The 19,915-nt window shown below is 40.0% G+C and overlaps 3 protein-coding genes across 3 annotated transcripts in view; 1 reads left to right on the plus strand and 2 right to left on the minus strand.

Moving 5' to 3' along the window:
- Positions 1-7,591, minus strand: part of tmem63c (transmembrane protein 63C) — a 45,135-nt gene extending 37,544 nt beyond the window's left edge. The window contains exon 1 of the mRNA XM_083792709.1: positions 7,501-7,591. The gene's annotated coding sequence lies outside the window, so the exon portion shown is untranslated. The remainder of the gene's footprint in view (positions 1-7,500) is intronic.
- Positions 7,592-9,883: 2,292 nt separating this feature from the next.
- zdhhc22 (zDHHC palmitoyltransferase 22) lies at positions 9,884-11,778 on the plus strand (the record flags this gene model as incomplete). The annotated part of the gene is made up of 2 exons (XM_083792222.1): positions 9,884-10,436; positions 11,501-11,778. 2 exons carry the CDS (start codon positions 9,884-9,886, stop codon positions 11,776-11,778), a joined length of 831 nt encoding a protein of 276 aa, XP_083648348.1.
- Positions 11,779-13,673: 1,895 nt separating this feature from the next.
- cipca (CLOCK-interacting pacemaker a) lies at positions 13,674-18,385 on the minus strand. Its single transcript, XM_083791245.1, has 4 exons — positions 18,265-18,385; positions 17,279-17,390; positions 16,417-16,577; positions 13,674-15,192 (listed from the first exon to the last, which is right to left on the minus strand). Exons 1-4 carry the CDS (start codon positions 18,343-18,345, stop codon positions 14,455-14,457), a joined length of 1,092 nt encoding a protein of 363 aa, XP_083647371.1. The 5' UTR covers positions 18,346-18,385; the 3' UTR covers positions 13,674-14,454.
- Positions 18,386-19,915: the final 1,530 nt, after the last annotated feature.

Genomic DNA, 19,915 nt, shown 5'->3' on the forward strand with positions numbered 1-19,915 from the left:
CTCCCCTGAAAGTTACTTATATGAAAACAAGCCCAAGTAGCTTGTAATAGCCAGCCATGGCAACATGACTTCCAGCGCGACACAACAACAGATTCTAATTCTTGACTTGCCTCGTATTAAGTATTACATATTGACTACAACAGCCAACAAGAATGCACTGTGACACTACACTCTGTATTAAAGCCCGACCACTGTGATTATAAAAGAAACAACCTACTCCTTGAGAACAACAAGAGCGGCCCAGGCCGTAGCGTAACGGTCTGGGCACCGGACTGGTGATCCAGTCGCGGTGTGCCGCGGGTTCGACTCCCTGACCCGACACGGCCTTTACCGCATGTCATCGCCCCATCTCTCTCCCGTTTCCTGTCAGCCTACTTTCTATCCCTTAAAAAAAAAATCAATAAAGGCATAAGCCGCAAAAAAATATCTTAAAAAAAAAAAAAAAAAAAAAAAAAAAGAACAACAAGAGCAACTATACAGCAGAGCAGGTAGGCTATGGTTTGTTGTGGTTTCCTTGATTAATCCTGAGGACCCGACGTGAACATTTACTTGCTTCCAATCTAACGAAAAACAGTCTGCTCTGCTGTGAACTGGTAATGTGTGAAATGACTGTTTGAAAATCTGCCACACAGTTAGGCACAGAGCGTTCAGTTCACACGTGTGTATGTGGCAGGCAGCTCCGCCCACAGAGGTTGTCGTATTTAAAAAATCACACCAGTGTGAACCGAGTGGTGCACTATCGTTCCAATTTCTTCTCTGTACTCTGGTGCCCCCTACTGGTATAAATAAGTAACATACTTGTGCTCACTTATACATACATACATACATACATGTACACATACAGGTACCTACCTACCTAGGTACACGGACATTGCTGGATGTAGGAGTGGTTGCACCACTCAAAAATATGTATAGAGGGGGAGGTGCGTGTGTGCGTGCAATTCTTTTACGTCACACTATCCGTGTTTACTTCATTGGCCCGTTTGACCGTCAAGGGTTCAGTCTCCAGGAAGAAACCCTAAATACAAAGTTATTACACCATTGGACATAAAAACGACTCCAGGGTGTCTAATGAAGTACTTTCACCCCATAGACACATGAAAAACTGGAAAAATACAAAAATTGTGGCACTCCATCTTTAAGTTCAAGGCATACAGTACATAATTATGAAGTCCTCTTTAATCTCTGAAGACACAAGTTCATGGTTATGAACTAAACGCATCTTCAGACTTGAGCGATCACCTAATAAATGACACCAGAAGAGCCATCTTCAAAATTCATTACACTGCCCGGGGAAAGGGCAGAATGCGGGGGAGAGGTGGTGCTGTCAAGAAGCATGAGCCATAAATAACAGTGTGGACTCACATTGACTTGAGCACTTCGTCGCCTAATCAACTGTCAGTCACCCTCAGGTAAAAAAAAAGCGTGCCTCCGAGGACAATAGACAATTACCATGAATAAAATAACACCAAAATAACACCAACTTCAGCACCGTCTGATACTCAACGTGCCATTCTCCCTAGCCACTGTTAATGCTCCTTCCGTCTGACGTAACCATTTCATGGTTTGACATTTCCGCTGTCAACACTCAACACACAGCTTAATCTCAAAGACATTAGAATATGCATAAGCATTTCCTGTGTATATTGTGCACAATATCACCACCGTGCCTGAGACGCTGATGGTACAGTCACTGAAATATGGAGTCAGAAAGTGAAGTCTTCATTGCAGTGGATACTAGAAATATACTATAATACTACCTCCGGCTCGGTTAAGTCGTGGGATAGTAATATCCACCTAAAGCCTTATTTTTGTCATAATGTTTGTTGCGCGAAAATAGCTGACCTACAAGCTTGAGCCTATGATTGATTGATTGATTGAATACTTTATTAGACAGAAATGTTAAACTAATAACACACAATAGTCCTGGCCTGTGGACTTTCCATTGTGGTCCTACATTGATTTGTGATCCTAAGAGAGCATCAGCATGGAGTGACTTGGAGTCCCTGGACCTCTCCTTTACATTACCTGAGGACTCCACCGCCTAATGGGGGGTTAATCAGGTGAAAGCAGGCCACACAGTCAAAACCAAACCCAGCCACTCCCACTATGCAGCGTGCTTAGCAGGCTTGGATAAGTTCCTAGTTGAAATGAGAGAGGCTGGCTTTTCCCGTCACACACCAACCGACTCCCAAGGGGTGGATTGTTGACTCACTCCTCGCAGGTCACAGGAAAGCCTTTCAATAATCCACATGGATTAGATGAACATAAAGATGAGGATAGTGTATAGTAACTCAGTAACACGATATCCATTAAAGTCTAGCTAAAAGAAATCAATGTGGAAGCTATGAATGCATGAGCATGCATCACCAGAGACTCTTTCATGCTCTCATTCAAGACGCTCAGGGGTTTTGTTTGAATATATATATATTTTGGATTTTGGATGAAAGATGATAGAGTTATCATCATGAATGGTAGTTATCATCATGAATGAGAGAATCACTCTTCAAGAGGATAGAGAGTATACAGCCTGTTCTGGAAGTGGGAAATAGTGCCATATGGATGATAGTGGGGTTGGTTTCTTGGCTTGAGAGATCCAGCTTGAGGGGGATAAGTATACAGAGTTTCACAATATGTTGACTGTCACTACCTCTACAACAATGGCAGGGTGGTTCTCTGCACTCATCCTTTATACCATCCTTTATATTCCCAAACCTTTTTGGCCCAGGTACCCCTTGGGGAGAATAATATTTTCCAGGTAACCCCTCATCCTCACAACACCGATAAGCATATTTGCAACCTTACATTTAGATTAATAAATAAATAAATTATTAATACTTTTCCATTAAAGTCACAACACATTTTCACAACATTTATTTAAGATGCGATCTTAGAATAGATGTAGACCTATTTGTGCAGAAACATATTGCCTTCCTTGATGCATCAACGACCAACAGCTGGTCACAGTCGCAGACACTCAAGCCTCTGCAGCACTAATTGAAAGTGACTGCATGGAGTCTGTTTCATTTCTATCCAAAGGCCCTTGAATGACGGAATATGATTAAGGATTACTGTGATTATGTTAAGATCACATATCACACATACACCCACAAACTTCTTGTTTGCCACTTGCCAGTACAGTACCTTCTTAGGCCCTCATTTATCAATGTAAATTCTGTTTTAAATTCAAACATGGGTTTTGCCATACGCTCACGTCTGCACGGGATTTATCAAGTGCTCGTAAACAGCTGATCCCGTCGTATTTTTGGCCGGAGCTTTGATAAATGTCACGGCTGAAACTGACCGACCGACCCCCGATCCCCCCCCCCCACACACACCCCCCCCCCCACACACACACACACACACACACACACACACACACAAATCACCTTAAAATTATGTGTTTGTTGATGACTATTTGTCTACAATGACATACATAAAAAACAAGGACATCATGTTCAAAGACAGTGTTATATAGGATCCATTGGAACACAGGTTCTTTGTCCCCTTTTTGGAAAAGTAACTGTTTTGGACAAACAAGGTTTCTGCCCGACAGCGACAACATACAAATGTATACACAGATCGTCCATGCTGGCTGCTGAAAGCACTGTTTAACAGCCACGGCAGCAACTCTGCTCAGCCTGGTTCTTACGGAAGGCTGAAAGAGCGGAGTAATGACTGCACACTATGATGATGTGGCTGGGTCAGCACAGATGTCAGCATCCACCAGCATTTGCTATTCAACCACATCAGATTCTAAAAATGTCTGTTTGAAAATGACAGTTTTCTGAAAAAGCTATGTTTCTATGTCAGTCATTCTTCGATTAAAAAAAATAGCAGACCTACAAGCTCATAGCGCGCCACCGAGTGGCGCGCTACGAGCTTGTAGATCTGCTATTTTTCAATAGCTAAAGCATAACATAATGCTAACAAAAAGGGGTTCCCGCCCAAAATGGGATAATAGTACAGATGTGAAATATCACATAGCTCAGTCTGCATACGCATGAACCCATATCACGAGAGATAAATATGGGAATTATAACAATTCAAGTTGTTGCTGTTTTTCAACCCACAGTGTCCATGCATCAACAAACAGGCGATCTGTCCGTCCACCAATACTACCTTGCACACCAAAAACAATTGCTTCTTCTCTAATTGCTGAATGCTCAATGAGGCCCCAGGGGACTGCTGTGTCTATACAACGCTGCTCGTTAGGACCTAGGGGCATCCCGGATTGCTTCACCCTGATATCTAATCAATTTGGCTTTCACTTAAAAATCGTTGGCTCAGAGTATGATGAATGGACCAGCTCAAGCCAGGAAAGTTCCATCCATGCAACTGTAATGTTGAATACGGTGCATCTCTCACCAGTAAGTATGGAGCCCAATCTTTGTCTTCGCCACTATGAGGCCTTAATGGATTTGTTCAGGTGATTAATTGGGTGTTTAATCTTTTAGGTTGGAAATCCAAACTGTTAATGGCATGTAGTTCAAAAATTCACTGCTTACTTACAGTATTGAGTTGACATTAGGCTTTGTCAGTGAATAGTTACATCCACAGTTCGATTTCAAAGCGTTTTTTTCTATTTTTACCACAAAAGAATGTATGCCAGGATTAGTGTGATTAATTAACAAAATAAAGAATCACTTACACCAGTTTCAACCAAAGTTTAAATTGTGATATTATTATAAAGAGCATAAATATCAGACAGTGTGGTATTTAATTCAGGATAGGATAAAACATCCCCAACAGCTATAAAACTGATTGACCAGAAGGGTGAAAGCATGGCAAAATAGTTATTCTGAAAAGATAAAACGTTAGAGAATCATATCTAATTACAACAAAATGTTTAATTATTTGTCTGGGTGGTTAGTTACATACCAAATGCCTAAGAGCGCATTGTGGGTAGAGTAGGCTGATGGCACTGTGCTCCGTGTTATACTGGTGATTATCCTAATTCTAAATAACAGTGTGGGATGGCATCATTGTACACAGTAAAATCCATAGTGTTAAATTAACACTGTAATAGCCCCCATGCTGACTAGCAGGAAATGCTAGCACTGCTAAAAAACAATAGCTGCTGTAAGAGGAAAAGTAGAATACACATGATGATTCACAATACAATTAGGAACAACAAGGAGCTGTCAAACATAAAGGGAACTTACATTATTATTACAGAATAGTGCCCTAATAAGAAAAAAAATAACTTCTTCTTGTAATGATCTACAGAATCAATCCCATAATGCTTTATAATATAAGACAGTTATAAATACACAATCAAACAGCAAGCCACATCACCTCTTCCAATCTGGGAATCCATTGGCAAAAAAAGAGAAAAGATTACACCTCATCTACCGTTATTCTGTGTGGATTGCCAGTGCTGTATACGGAGCTGTCCATATACATACAGTGCTGAAACACAAAAAGAAATGAGCCAACCACATTCATGTCTGTATAAGAGGCTTATTGTTTCTCATGACTTTTACGAAAAGCTCTCTTCCACCACAATATGCTCAAATCATGGTCTCATTAAGAACTAGAAAAAGTGCCCTTCCGGGCACAGGTCTCCACCAGGTTATCCACAGATCCGTGCAGTTAGAGGTAAAAACACTTTTCGGCCAGTTATAGCGCCACCTTGAGGCTGAGTTGAAATTGTTCATGTGGCATTTCGTCCTCGGCCTAGTGGGAATGTGGGTGCACAATTTCACGGAAATCACGCGATGTGTTCATGATTTGCAGCATTTTGTTTGAAACTGAGCACTCCTGTGAACTTTGGAAGCCAATCTTAACCAATCAGGATGGAGTCTGATAAATCTGAAAGACCCGTTTCGTTGAATGGCTCTAGAGAGACTGTGTACCAATTTGCGTGATGTTTGGACAAAATCTGTAGGTGTACTGTGCAAAAACTTGTTTTGCACAAAGCGGCCTCCTGGTGGCGCTATAACAGGCCGTTCTGGAAAGTTTGGGGCAGAGGTTCATGGTTGGCATCCAGGGAGTGTGTGTGCAAAATATGGCATCGACCGGGTTAACGGTGGCCGAGATTAGCTGTTCACGGACACACGGACACACGGACGGACGGACGGACGGACGGACGGAGTGCAAAACATACTCTCCCCACATGCCTTCGGCCTGGTGGAGACAATTATGAAGACCACGTCCACTGGTAATCTGGTCCAGCAGTGTGAGGGAGAGATCATCTTTAAATGTCAGCAAAGACCCTTCTGAACTGTTTTTACTTGGATACTAACAAAACAACATTGTCCTGCATCCTTTCTATGTAAATCAAACATTTTCAACCGGCCAAAGTCTTGCCACTGCATGAAATCATGTTAGAGAGAGAGAGGGGGGAGGAGGGGTGGAATGAACCGTAGAATGCAATGCAACAATAATGAAAGCCAACAGTGTCCATCATGGTCATCATTTATCCTTATCCATGTAGTTTACAAGGATGAGACACATTGATTCCAACTCAGGCCTACTATCATTTCAAAAAGGTATCATCATAGGTCCCACATTTTGTTTTACATGTCAATGCCTTCCACAACCTAATTACGTTTAAACCACTGCTGTTTTTCCCAATAATAATATTCACACAGGAGATATAGGGGTATAGTCAAAAGAAGTACTACTCAGCATAAATCATATACTATCATTATCATATACTACTATACTGAGAAATATTTCTCTGAAACAAGCCATTGAGTAGCCTATAAAGTTTGCTTTCTGTACAAAGTTTTTAGTATAGTGTAGTGTAAATTATTGTTTGATTCAACAGGTCAGAAGCCCAATGAGATTAAGGCTTGGTGTCTGAGTACTACAGCATAGAGCCCTGGTGCAGTTACAATAAAATAATAATACAATATAACTAGAATTGGTAGTGTAGAAAGATTGGTAAACCATAGGTCCCCTTAACAACAACCAAGAACTATAAGAACGACCAGGCCAATTACTTAGATAACAAAGCTGGGGATATACGTATCGAGTACCATTCGTTATGCTACATGAAGAATAGCCATGTAGCCTACCAATAAGGAAGGAGGAGTATATGTATTTGTATACTATATAAATCTCATACAGGGCTGATTGTAAAGTGCCAACAGCCCCTCATTGTGTCAACGCGATCGCCACGTAGGTGGCATATAATGTGAACAGCAACTGCAGCACTTGTACACTTCTCAGAAACAAATCTAATAAAAACCACGATGCAATAACACTATAGGAGCTTGAAACAATTCCTGTGACTGTCTTCGGTGAGGCATTGTCAGTTGTAGTTGCACAGAATCCGTTGAATCTACAGTAACGTGATTCACTTGCTGTGACAGAGACATTTCTCGACAGCCTCCGTTCATTCACTGCAGCACTCGGACGAACAGTCAATAACGCCCATGCACGTTTCTCTATAGCGTCTAACTTCATACATTTTATGCGGAACAAACCACAGAATGACTATCCCTATCCATGTATTCCCCCTGTGGAATGAAATGAATTCACAATGCTCACCTTGACAATGGTTGTTCTTCTGCCTATAGCGTCAGATGAAGAGGATGCCGTGTTTGCTTACCACCAAGAAACGAGAAGCTCCCACCTACTCGGGGGCGGTCTGTAGCCTACTAGGCTAAGTTAAACACCTGCGTTAAAAGCTGAATAAGAGGATGTCCAATGCACTATATAGGAGGCTATATCCCGCCTTGCATAAATTTGTACGGCCAATTAATTTATTTTTTAATTAAAAAACCTCAGTAAATAATAGCCTAAATGATTTGTTGTGCTGGTTTTATGGCGAAATCGTTATTGTACCTCGTTGTGTCAAGACGACATCGAAAAGTTAGTAACGGTTGAATTTAGTTTTGTATGGGCCTGCGTTACTGAATATAAAACAAAACATTGATACTAGGCTATAGCTACTACATGTAAAATATTAATTCTGACTGCGCTCGAATTGAAAAGTAAAAGCTCCACCTGCTGGACATTAGGCATGATCGCAATTCCTAAAACAGCCGAGTGTTTCAGATACGTACAGTCGTACACTATGTCTGAAGGTATTTTCAAGCCTTGGGTCAATAGTAAGACGGCCATCGGTCATAATGATATGACAAGACTCTCGTATCAAGGCAGGTATTTCCTATTCTTAAAGAAATGGTCGTGACAGCAGATTTTGGACCGCAGATCAGTCAGTGTGTATCACTCAAAATCTCATGCAGCCCATGCAGGTCTCGATCGTGACATCACGTGACACAATCAACATCATCATCAGGGATGGAGATCCCTGATGTCATAATAATACGACCTACTGTCGCAATTAAGCCCATATATGGAGATCCCTGATGTCATCAATATTGGCCAGCAACTCTACATCTGACCTCAAACCCTTAGATCTCCATATAAGTCAGAACAGGTTCTGACTTATATCCATATATGGATATAGTTCTCAACAGGCCCGAAAATTAAGGCCTGGCCCATGGCTACCTGGGCCCTCATCAAACCCTGTACACTCAAGACACTGCCCCCGCTGCCACCCTTAATCTCCATGAGCTCACCTGTTCTGACATTCCTTATGTTGATCTGACCTCATCAAACCCTGTACTGTACAGGTGCAGCAATTGTAAAACCAGCTTTTAGTTGAAGATGACGTGCTGTGCTGTGATTAGTGAAATTCCACAGACCACGAAAAAACAAGAACAAATTTTATATAAATGCATTATCATTAATCGCAGGCCCGCATCCAGACCAGTAGACGGCGCTAACGAACGATAGGCGGCCACGCAGCAGCGAGCGGGCAGCTTCACTCATGAAAGACAGATCCATGGCATCATCGGCACCAATGAAGCCTACTTTATGCTCCGTCACACGACGGTGTTGCGCGTTGAAAAGAGCCAACATACAAGCTCACAACGCGCCGCATCCTCGCCGCGTTGTGAGCTTGTAGGTCGGCTATTTTCGACGCGCGACATCGTCTTGCGACGAAGTATGAATCGGGCTTTAACGAGTTGTTCTGGGCTGCGTGGTGCTGAAAGGACAGCTCCTTCACGACACATCTGCAGGTAAGGAGGTTGCTGTGTGTCCTGGGCCATCAATTCCGTCTGGCTTGCTGACTTTGCTGTCAACGATTTTCTACAGTATAAACGTTACATTAAGTGTGTCGTCATTCACAATTTGAGTATTTCCATTTAAGGAGAAATTTACATTTTAATTAGACTGTCCTACATGTCTTGGTCGAGGATCAAAGGAACGCAAACAATTAAGTAAACAGCTGCAGACAGTAAAAGGAAAGGATCACATACCGTGCCTTGCCTGGAGGGCATATGAACTCAATGCTGCGTATTATTGTTCTGTAGATGCAGGAGTCTTATAAAGGAACAACATGGGAAACCCCATGAAAATGCTCCACATAAATAACTTTGATTTAAATCGTATAGCCTATATACAATTAGGCCTAATTGGTTTTAAATATTATGACGATTTATCCCCTCTCTAATCGGCTTTCAAAAAAGCTTAACATAACAGATTACAGGGGCTTCAACATTTATCTGATCAAGGCTTCTGGCAAGCCAGTTATTAGTGTCGTTGTTTGTTATCCTATAGATGTTGTTGTTGTTGTTAAATATATATATCCCAATGTATGAATGAATGAACCATTGTAAAGCGCTTTGAGCATTTGGAAAAGCGCCTAAAAAATGCAATTCATTATTATATAATTTTTAAATATATGTTTATTGGTAGCAGGTTTCAACAATTTAAATTCAGTTTGAACTTTGAACATACCATTTTTTCCCATTTTCTCCCTCACCCCATTCCCACATTCCTACAGACACGACACACAAAGACAAAAAATCCAGTGTTGTTGTTAAATATTGATGCCATCTGTCTTTACTTTCACAGAGCGATGTTGACCAGGATGTTGAAACTGAGACTTTTAAATGCTGTAGCACCCACATACTTTTTCACAGCTACAGGAGTCACATTCCTTTTGCATTTCTTTATGTTTATCCCAACGATTTTCCCGCATCCAGGAACATCACTGACCGGATCTATACTTCATACAGTCGTTTTCCTTTTCCTGATGCTTAATGCGTTGGGGAACTATGTCATGACTATTAAATATCCCTCTGAAAGTGCAAATGAGACTGTGATTCCAGTATGTTCACCGGACTGCCCAGACAGAGTGGACGCCCACTACCTCCTCAATGGCCGTCACTTCTGCAAACTCTGTAAGAAGGTTATTCTCAAGAGGGACCACCACTGCTTTTTTACAGGGAACTGCATTGGCAATAGAAACATGCGTTACTTCATCATGTTTTGCATCTACACATCATGCACTTGTTTATACTCCTTGGTTCTTGGTGTGGCCTATCTTACTGTGGAATATTCCATCTCCTTTGAGAACCCATTGACCTTCTTAACTCTTCTACCCCTCTCCACTGGTTACTTCTTTATGGGTAGGTTGTTTAGTTTTTTTTTTTTTTTTTAATGATCAGGGATTCCCAACCTTTTCTGGATCAGGGCTCACTTGAAAATATCAAAAGTGTTTGCTATAGTGCCTACTTAACATGGCTGCCCTGATAAAGAAGTACTTTAAGTATTTCAATCTTCATATAATTGGTTCACAGAACCACAATGGAAACAAGCCCCTAGAGCTTTTTGTGTACATTTAGTCTTTTAACAATCATTGTAAAACATTACTCTGTACAAATTGCAAACTGTAATAAAGTATTCAATCATCCAATCAACCAATCAACCAATCAACCAATCAATCATCGATCAATCAATCAATCAATCAATCAATCAATCAATCAATCAATCAATCAATCAATCAATTGGTCCTCACGAATGCTCATTATAATATGGCAATTTACTCACTCTGTGTCTCACAGTTGGGGTGTGGGGATTCCAATAATAGATACTACAGACTTTCTCTTCCTGGAAAGTTAGCATGCTGAAATAGAAGACATATCAGGAAAAAAATTGAAATGATAAAACCTGGTTTCCAATAGCCCTCTGAGACACAGAATGAGTAGAAGAAATGGTGGCATCTTATAATGGATATATGGATATATAATGGATCTTATAGTGAGGACCAATTATATAATGAAGATATGGTTGAAGTGCTCCTTTAAGTGGTCAGATATGGGTGGGCTGCATGCATCTTTAGAGCATGTTTATTTTAATGATCAACCAATCCGTGACCCGGCTTTGATCAATTAAACTAAATAGTGTATTTTAAGTTCTTATTTATCAGTATCACAATTAAACATTTTCAAGGTTTAAAAAATACCATGGCATTTTTTGCTGTTACATTTTGTTAATATGTTAATGTTATTGTCACGAAAAGCTTTGCCAATTATTGGGCGCCCACTTGCCATATTCTCACAGCCCAGCTGTGGGCCCCAGCCCAAAGGTTGGGAATCACTGAATAGATCAAAGTTGATTAAATGAAATCTGGCTCACATGACCACCTTATCATAATGCTCTGTCTGTCCACTCTCTCCACTCTCCCCATCAGGAGTTATCTCAGGCATGCAGTTGTTCCTGGTGCTGATGCTGTATGTGTGGCTGGGCATTGGCCTGGTGTGTGCAGGGTTCTGTTGCCAGCAGATGCTGCTAGTGGCCCGGGGACAAACCTGGTGTCAGCTGCAGCGTGGTCAACTAGTTGAAAGCCGCAGTCCTTGGAGAGACAACCTTAAGGATGTGTTTGGAAACCGCTGGATCTTGGGGCTTATAGTTCCTGTGCAGACAGTGGAGGCATGCTCAAAGGACACGACTGCACACAAATTGGACTGAGTGATGACCAAAATGTGAAACATTCTCAGTTGTTCTTATTCTGAGACATTTGTTGTTTGACTCATTTGATTTGGTATAAAACCATGCAGTAATTGGATGTTTATTAATTGCTGCAGTAGTGTATGAACTCATTAGAACACGTTCCTTTGAAGGACAGGAGCCATATAAAGTAAAGTGATTTTCCATTTTCCAAGTACAAAAAAATATGTTTTGGTATAGCATTAAAAAGGATTTGTGGATCCATTTTTAGATCCTTTTGACATATGTCAGGTTATTATGTCAACATTTAATGACTACACTATCACAACTTTACTATTTATTTTCTTTCTTTTTAGTAGTTTTAGCACCAGTGTAGTGTTCTAGATATAAATATAATGCTACAATATCAGCCATTCAGGAAAATTGTGTTATAGTTTTCACAACGATATTTGAATCAGACATCAAGGGCTAGCTTAGCATACAAAAAAGGAAATTGTGTCGACACAGCACAAAACTGCCAACCATGACAACTGTATTGATAGGCGACCAGTTTTAGTGACAATGTCTTTTGTATCCAGTGTATTTTCTAGTTTAATGAAAGCCAGGTGTGTACACGTCTCACACACACACGCACGCACGCGCGCGCGCGCGCACACACACACACACACACACACACACACACACACACACACACACACACACACACACACACACACTATATTGATGATCCAGGGTATTAACCATGATGTGCCATAAGAGCATGTCTAAAGCCTAATTTATACTTTGCTGTATGTGGAAAATAACTATTTTCAATTAAGAAAGCTGATAAAAGTCAAACAAATAAGTACCTTAAATTTGAAAAACAGGTTGACCCCAAAGAAAACGAATACACTACTCTTCATCTGTGTCCCTGACCCAAAAGACACAGCAAGGACTCACATCTTACTCACACCTTCTGAAGAGATATTTATGGGGGCTATTATATTCCACAAATGTAGTTTGTGGAATTCTGTACTAGAATTCTGCTTTGTAGAACTATTTGATCTATTCCTGTTATACGAATAAACATATTCAAAGACATCAAGCAAGCTCTGTTCTGTTGTATAATCATGTCTACACTGAGCTACTAGCCTATACTGAAGCAAAATGTGGAACATATATAGAATGAATCAAAGAATCTATGTAATGACCTGTAACTTCCTTGAGAAGAGAAAACAACAAAAAAAACAGAATCAATCAAAACCAATGAGCAACATTTCAGTCATTTGTTGAACTCTGTTGTCCTTTGTTTAACTCTGTTGTGTCCGTTTGAACACTTATCCACATTCTTCGAAAGCCTAACACAATATACAGTATATAACTGCTAGACTGGCTGTCATGTAACCCTTGAAAAAGTTTTGGTTAGGAAATCAACCTTCATGTTCAATTGAAGTTCTGCCCTGAACAATATAAATTATCCTTTCTACAATATACTGTAGGTTTAGCGATGCTAAATGCATTTAGAGCCCATCACAATTTAATATGTTGCACAGGAACATAATATTCTTTGAAGGTTTTAATGAAATGTCTTTCAAGTTAAGCTCTCAAAGAAATAAAACACTAACCTTGGCTTGGTTCTAAGCCAAGCATCCACATGGACATCTTCAAAATGCACTGGCAACTTGACAATCGTTAAAACCAATTTCATTTTGACAAATTGACATACTAAAAACAGTGATGCAAGCTGTAAAATTGTGCTACAATTTGTAATCACAGTCATATTCCTGCTAGAGCGCAACACAAATGATCTAAACAACCATTATGTTTTGAATTTGTCAGCCAGAAACATTTTCAATAAATACAATTTCATGAAAACAAAAAAACAGTCATAAAGAACATGCTAGCATTGATCACGAGATCTAGTAGTAAAACAAATAAATTAGGTACAGCAATTGTTGCTACAATAAAATATGTTCTTATTTCAAGGCTTTAAGTTACCTCTATTAAAAAGGAGCTAGCTGAAAATTCATAGTTAATCATATGGATCTTAACAAAACAATTTTCATGAGCAAATTAGCCCATGGAAAATAAATAAAATTAACATACAGCAAAAACATCAAATATCAATGTTATGGGTAGCCCTCTGAATCAATTCGCTATAAAATTGTAGTTTATTCTTCTATGATGAGAAAACAGTGAAGTATAGGCACAGATGAAAACATGCAGCCGAAAATATGGTATAGCATCTTATTTAAAATAGCTTTTTTATTTTTATTTTTTAAACAGTAGAAGTAAAAATATGTTTCCCTACAGAACTTCATTGGTTCTTGATAGGGCAGAAATATAGGCCACATGTGTCCATTACACTGAGCTTTCTGTTTAACACAGGCTTTTAGAGTTACAGTTACTCTACAGTAGTCAAATTGAAGCCAGGCGTACACAACAAAAAAAACTGATACTTGTCCATATGTGGGCTGTAAGGAATGCATTAATTGATAAGTTCAACTTAGAAGCCAACAGCCCTATCACAACCGATATTAGATTTTGAAACAGCAGAGGCAAGAAAATGTCATTATAGGCAAGGGTTTGAACTGAAAGCGTGCTTCTAAAACTCACACTGATCTAAAAGTGGATGTACTTCTGCTTCATATTATGTTTAAGTTTGTAGTTGTGCTAGTGTGTTAAATGAGATCACTCTGAGGCTTTGTTCCTTCTCCATTACTGTGAAGTGGCCTTTTCTTGCAGTGCAAACTGGAGCTTCGTCCAAAGTTGGGGATCTCCGCTGCTCAGGGCCTCCGTCAGTAGAACGGTCTGCTCTCTGAGCTGACGCAGCTGGCTTTGAGTGCGCCGGTTCTCTTTAATCAGCTGTTTTGTACGCAGGGTGATCCCCAGCAGACCAGACGTTTTGAGAATATTGTAGGTGTTACTGAAACGCTCTCGTTTGTTGCTTCGCACTATGAAGACGTCCTGGTGCTCGTCATCTTGCCACCTGTTGTTTACTAGCCCCGATTTAAAGTCACGTGAGACAGACTGAGACAGACACAGCTCCTGGCAGTCAGCTGTCTGTGCTTGAGTGATTGCTGCTTCAACGCTGGAGATGTTTTTGACTGGCGTCTGCGCTCCCGGCCGGTGGCTGGCTGAGCTGTGCAGCCTATAGCCATGGTGGTGCCTCCTGTGGCGCTGTGGACACTTCTTGGGTCTTGAAGCTCCTCTCACCGCAAAGGCTCCATGTCGTTTAGATGATGTGCCTTCCCCAGGGTGAGGGGCAATTTTGGGATATGACTTGAGGATGGGTAGGCGGGTCTTGGATTCTTTGTGATTTTCCGAGGCAGCCTTTAGAGAGCTACTGCTGGCCTTTGGAACCATAGGTTGAAGAAGGACCACCTGGGACTGCGGTATAATTTCCACAGATGAAGGAAAGCCCCACTGCTTTGCTGCTGGAACCACAGGATCCGTCTAGGGAAACAAAATATGTCTTTGTTTCTCTTGATATAATAAATGCATCAATATACTGTGCAATATCACCCACTGCATTTGATGGCAAATACATATAAGTATATAATGCCACAAGTATAATTATTTCTGCTGAACGCAGGTGTGGAGATCATGTTTTTGCCCATGTCTGTTTGACTGTCTACAGCTAATCCTGCAAATAAATACACAAAGCATATTCTTCTAATCAGGCCCTTTACGACCAAAAATACATACATTATGATTTCAAAAACACATTTCTTTGATAGTTGATACTCCTACAGATATTGTCCAAAACAATGAGTGATCTATTCAATCATGTCATAAAAGCATCATATACCTTTGTTAATACTTGACTTCCAAAATTATTGGGCGTGAGATGGCCTGTTTTTATATAGCTTTTTCCAGATGTTGAAAAACATCTAAGTAAAAATAAATGATGAGTTACATCTTTATTACATTTAAGTTGTTTGAACAAACTAAAGATATACACAATAAATTCAAATAAACAAATATACAATATACAATGCACAGTGGCCCACTGTAGTATTCAAATTAAAACTACAGTAAGTAATTCACCATGGTATTATTACTTCATTAGCCCACAAGCTGAATGTAATGCTAAATACTTTTGCTATCTGAAACGAGTCCGATTTTTTTGTTAAAATATTAAACCACTAGATTCTGATTGTTCATTGCTATAGTGCTCCAGCTCAAAATATACAATACATGTTCAGTTGTGTTGCCAATCAGTTGAGAGTACCTACAATTCCAGTTCCAGTTCCAATTTTGTCTGCTCATTTCTACCTATAAAAAGCTTGTTTGTATACTCCATTATTGTTAACTACTTTCAACCTGGTGTCCCCATTTTGGGCATGCCGTTATAGGCAACGTTTTTTAATGTATTTTCTTTACTGTAAATAGCAGATGTACAAGCTGGAGCTTGTAGATTGGCTATTTTGAAGATAGACAACCACACCAAGGGTCTAATGAAGTACTGTCACCTCATAAACACATGAAAAACTGGAAAAAATACAAAACTCCATCTTTAACTATTTCAGAAATGTTGTGAAACTACATAACAGTGCTTAAAGGATTAATTACCACAAAGTATCCAATCACAGTAATGACTCTAATAACACAAATGCGATATTACGATGGGTATTACCTGAATTTTACACATATCTGTAGTTCTGTACTACACTGTACCTGCTTTAAGATGAAGTTATTCAGGATGATCATTGGAGAGTAAGAGCCTCCCATTGTGGCCACCTGGGAGCTGGGCTGGTCCCGGTTCACTGCAGACACGGTTCTCCCTGTGTCTTCAGAATCAGTCAGGTCAACTGCACTCAGATACTCGGAACCGGCATCTGCGGAAGCAGAAGAAAAGCATGGGTCATGGATCGGAGATCTCCCCCTGATGATAGGAACTATAACTTCAATGTAGTGGCTTGAACAGCCAAAAAGACCTCTGCTGACAAACCCACTGCATTGACAACCTATCCTATTACCATCACATGAAGGACCACTCTAAAGTCTTTGTATTGGTGTTGCGATGCAGTTATTTTTATTCTATTTCCAAGTGTCCACCCAGTTGAATTTGGATGTCACCAGACGTATTACGCAGAGATCTCTGATTGTCTGGCAACACAAGAAGACTACAAAGCAAATATTTTTAGTTTTCCTTAACCTACAACATCGAGTTTCGATGTGCACGTGCCATGCCTGTGCGCGTGTGTGTGGGAATAATTATGGTATACCCTCCGAAAAACCCTAGAAAACACACCACTGATCTCGGCTATAACATGAGTACCATGAAAACACAAACAGTAACATACTGTAAATGTTAGCTCTCATGGCTTCTGTGGCTTTTGTAAATGGAAGCAATCACCTAGGGACGATGTACAACAGCAAAAACATTAAATATCAATGTTATATGGGTAGCCGTAGCCCTCTGAATCAATTCACTATAAATATAATTTTCTATGCATTTTGTCATTATAATTCAAATATATGTTTATACATTTTGTCAGTCACTCATTCAATCAATAACTAAGTAACTGAGACCAACCTGAGTAACCAGAATCTCTCTCAGATTCAGGCTTAGATGTTTTCAGGTGTGTTACCATCATGGAGAACAGTCCTCCGTTGACCTCTGGTTTGGTAAAACTGTTCATGTTTGCCTGTTCCAAGAGAGTGGAGAAGGAAAGGTTCAAACATACACATTGACATTGATAATGATAACTCAAACATTATCCACGATCACGATTCTGCAGGTGACACAGATAGGTTTACACATCTTAGTTAATTGTTTATCGACAGCCTGTTCCAAATGTACCCATTAAAAACCTAGACATTTAGGCTATATACGTTTTCCACTGCACTGATACAATTCTTGTATAGGCCTACATGTAAACTGAGGAGATATATTTAATTATGCACTATATGCAGCTATAATAGGATTTTATAACCTTTCGTTTTCCATGAAAATAATATCTTAAACAATAAATAAATAAATGCATCACCTGCTAGGAGCACCATTCATAGGCCCTTTCATGTCGGCTATGTAGGCCTCGTCACATTAAACTGCCACATATCGAGTTTGGGCTTGGATTGACATGACGTTTCGTCAACTTCACAATTCTGAACGGGCCGGCCGGGTTCCTATATCTACACATTTCACATCTACACACCGATTCCGATCATGCAAGATTCTGTTAGATCACTTTCATTTCACAAAAAAGTAAATGGTAGGCCTATGAAATGAAAGTGAAATATACTTTGACAGAAATCTAGCCGGTCATCCTCATCCTCCTACATCGTGTTTGTGGAAAAACGTTTGCTAAACCTCAGACTTGATCAGGACTTCAAATGTGAACGTTGGAGCAAATCAGGTAGCCTACTGTTCCTAGTAAATATTTGCTTTTCATTTTAGGTATATTAAACATAAGGATTGGCCTGAAGAAAAATCACAATGACAGCATCGCAGGTTCAACGTTAGTTCGCTTCCAATTCCCAACCCAATTCAAATGAAATCGTGTAAGCTAATTTACTTACATGTACGGGTTTTCGTAGGTCTATTAATAGGTCGACGTACGTCTTACAAATCAAATGTCCATCTACAAAAGCATAAAGCATCCATTAGAAGATGATGACACATTTCAACGCCTGCCCCTCCACTTTACGGCGTGAATGGGTCGCAGGCGTTGCTAGGAGACTGCGTCGTTTTCTTTCATTCGAGCGTTCCGATTGGTTCACGAGCCTGACTTGGAAAACGTGTGCTGTATGGTCGAGTCCAGAGGTCTCATAGCCCGTTCGCGCTGTGATAGGCTTGTTGGTTGTTAGGCAACCTCATTTAGTTTAGCTAAATTAGCTTGACATAAAAAGCTAAACTAAATAAAACATTTACTATTGAATATGTATTATGAATGAAACAGCATTGACAAATGTGTAATCTACTTTGTGTAAACTACAGCAACAACACTGACAACCGACTAACCAATCACAAAGTGACCGTCCTTCTGGGAAATGGGATCTAGACTGCTGTTGTAGAAGTATTGATTGATTGGTTCAAAATTGTATTAACAGATTGCAGAATGGGTACAGTTCAAGTACAGAATGATCAATACAAAAACTGCTAAGAGGATAAAACCATCACTACCTTGTTTACCTTAGGGTCCTCCATTTTCAATTCATCAGACATACAAATATACACATAAATCTATCTATGCAAAATAATTCACCAAATAGCCTACACGGTTTGAAAAATGGGAAAAGGTGTATAGAAAAATCACACCCGTGTGAAGTGAGGGGCGCGAATATATTAAAGTCTAACTCATGTTGATTAGGTGATGTACTGTAATGGTGATGTAAAACAAACGGTGCAAACACAAACAATAAACACCATTAACAATAAAGAGACAATATGACGTAAATGGCACATTATGGCGTAAATTTTCCCTTCATTGTCAATGGTGTTTACAAAACAAACATTGAACTAAAGACAAACATTAAACCCCTCAAAATAGAGGGGGAGACATTTACTTTTTTTATAGGGGCCAGTTTCGAAGTGCTTTGAGAGCGGTTTGAAAGAGTCTAGGGATTCACATTTCTTAACGGCTGTTGGTTGGTAGGGCGTTCCACATTTGAGTGGCATGGGAGCTAGATTAATTTAACCCCTTGTTTGAGCTGAATCTGGGTTGAACATGGTTCGTTGAACTCCCTCTGGTGTTGTGGACTTTGTTGACATTAAGGAAGTATTTTGACAGGTACATGGGTATCTTGTGTAGCCATAGCGAATCTTTTAGACCAGACCCATTGCAAGTTGCTGTACTCTCATCAACCCTTCTGGGTTCTGGGAGTAAGTCCAAGTAGTAGCCTGACCAGTTTGTTTTGGGATGTCTTGTTTTTAAGGGCCTTTGAGGTGCTGTGGTACCATGAGGTGCATGTAGTCCTGTTAGGGTCTTCAAAGTAATTTTGCTGACCAGTGAGGAGATTGAGATCCTGTACACAGTGTACAGGAATCTTGTTCTTTGGTTGACTTTTTTTTAATACATTGGTAGCCATTTTATCACAGGAAACTTGAGGAAAGATTTGCCTCCAGGATGGAACCTATATGTAGGTAATTCCGTCTTTTCTCATGATAACATTGTAACCCACTTCAACTGAGAACCCATCGGACTTGCTGAGATTACTATTTGATCCAAAG

Source organism: Protomyctophum parallelum (assembly GCF_964188405.1).
Source record: "Protomyctophum parallelum genome assembly, chromosome: 20".
In the NCBI taxonomy this organism is placed as follows: domain Eukaryota; kingdom Metazoa; phylum Chordata; class Actinopteri; order Myctophiformes; family Myctophidae; genus Protomyctophum; species Protomyctophum parallelum.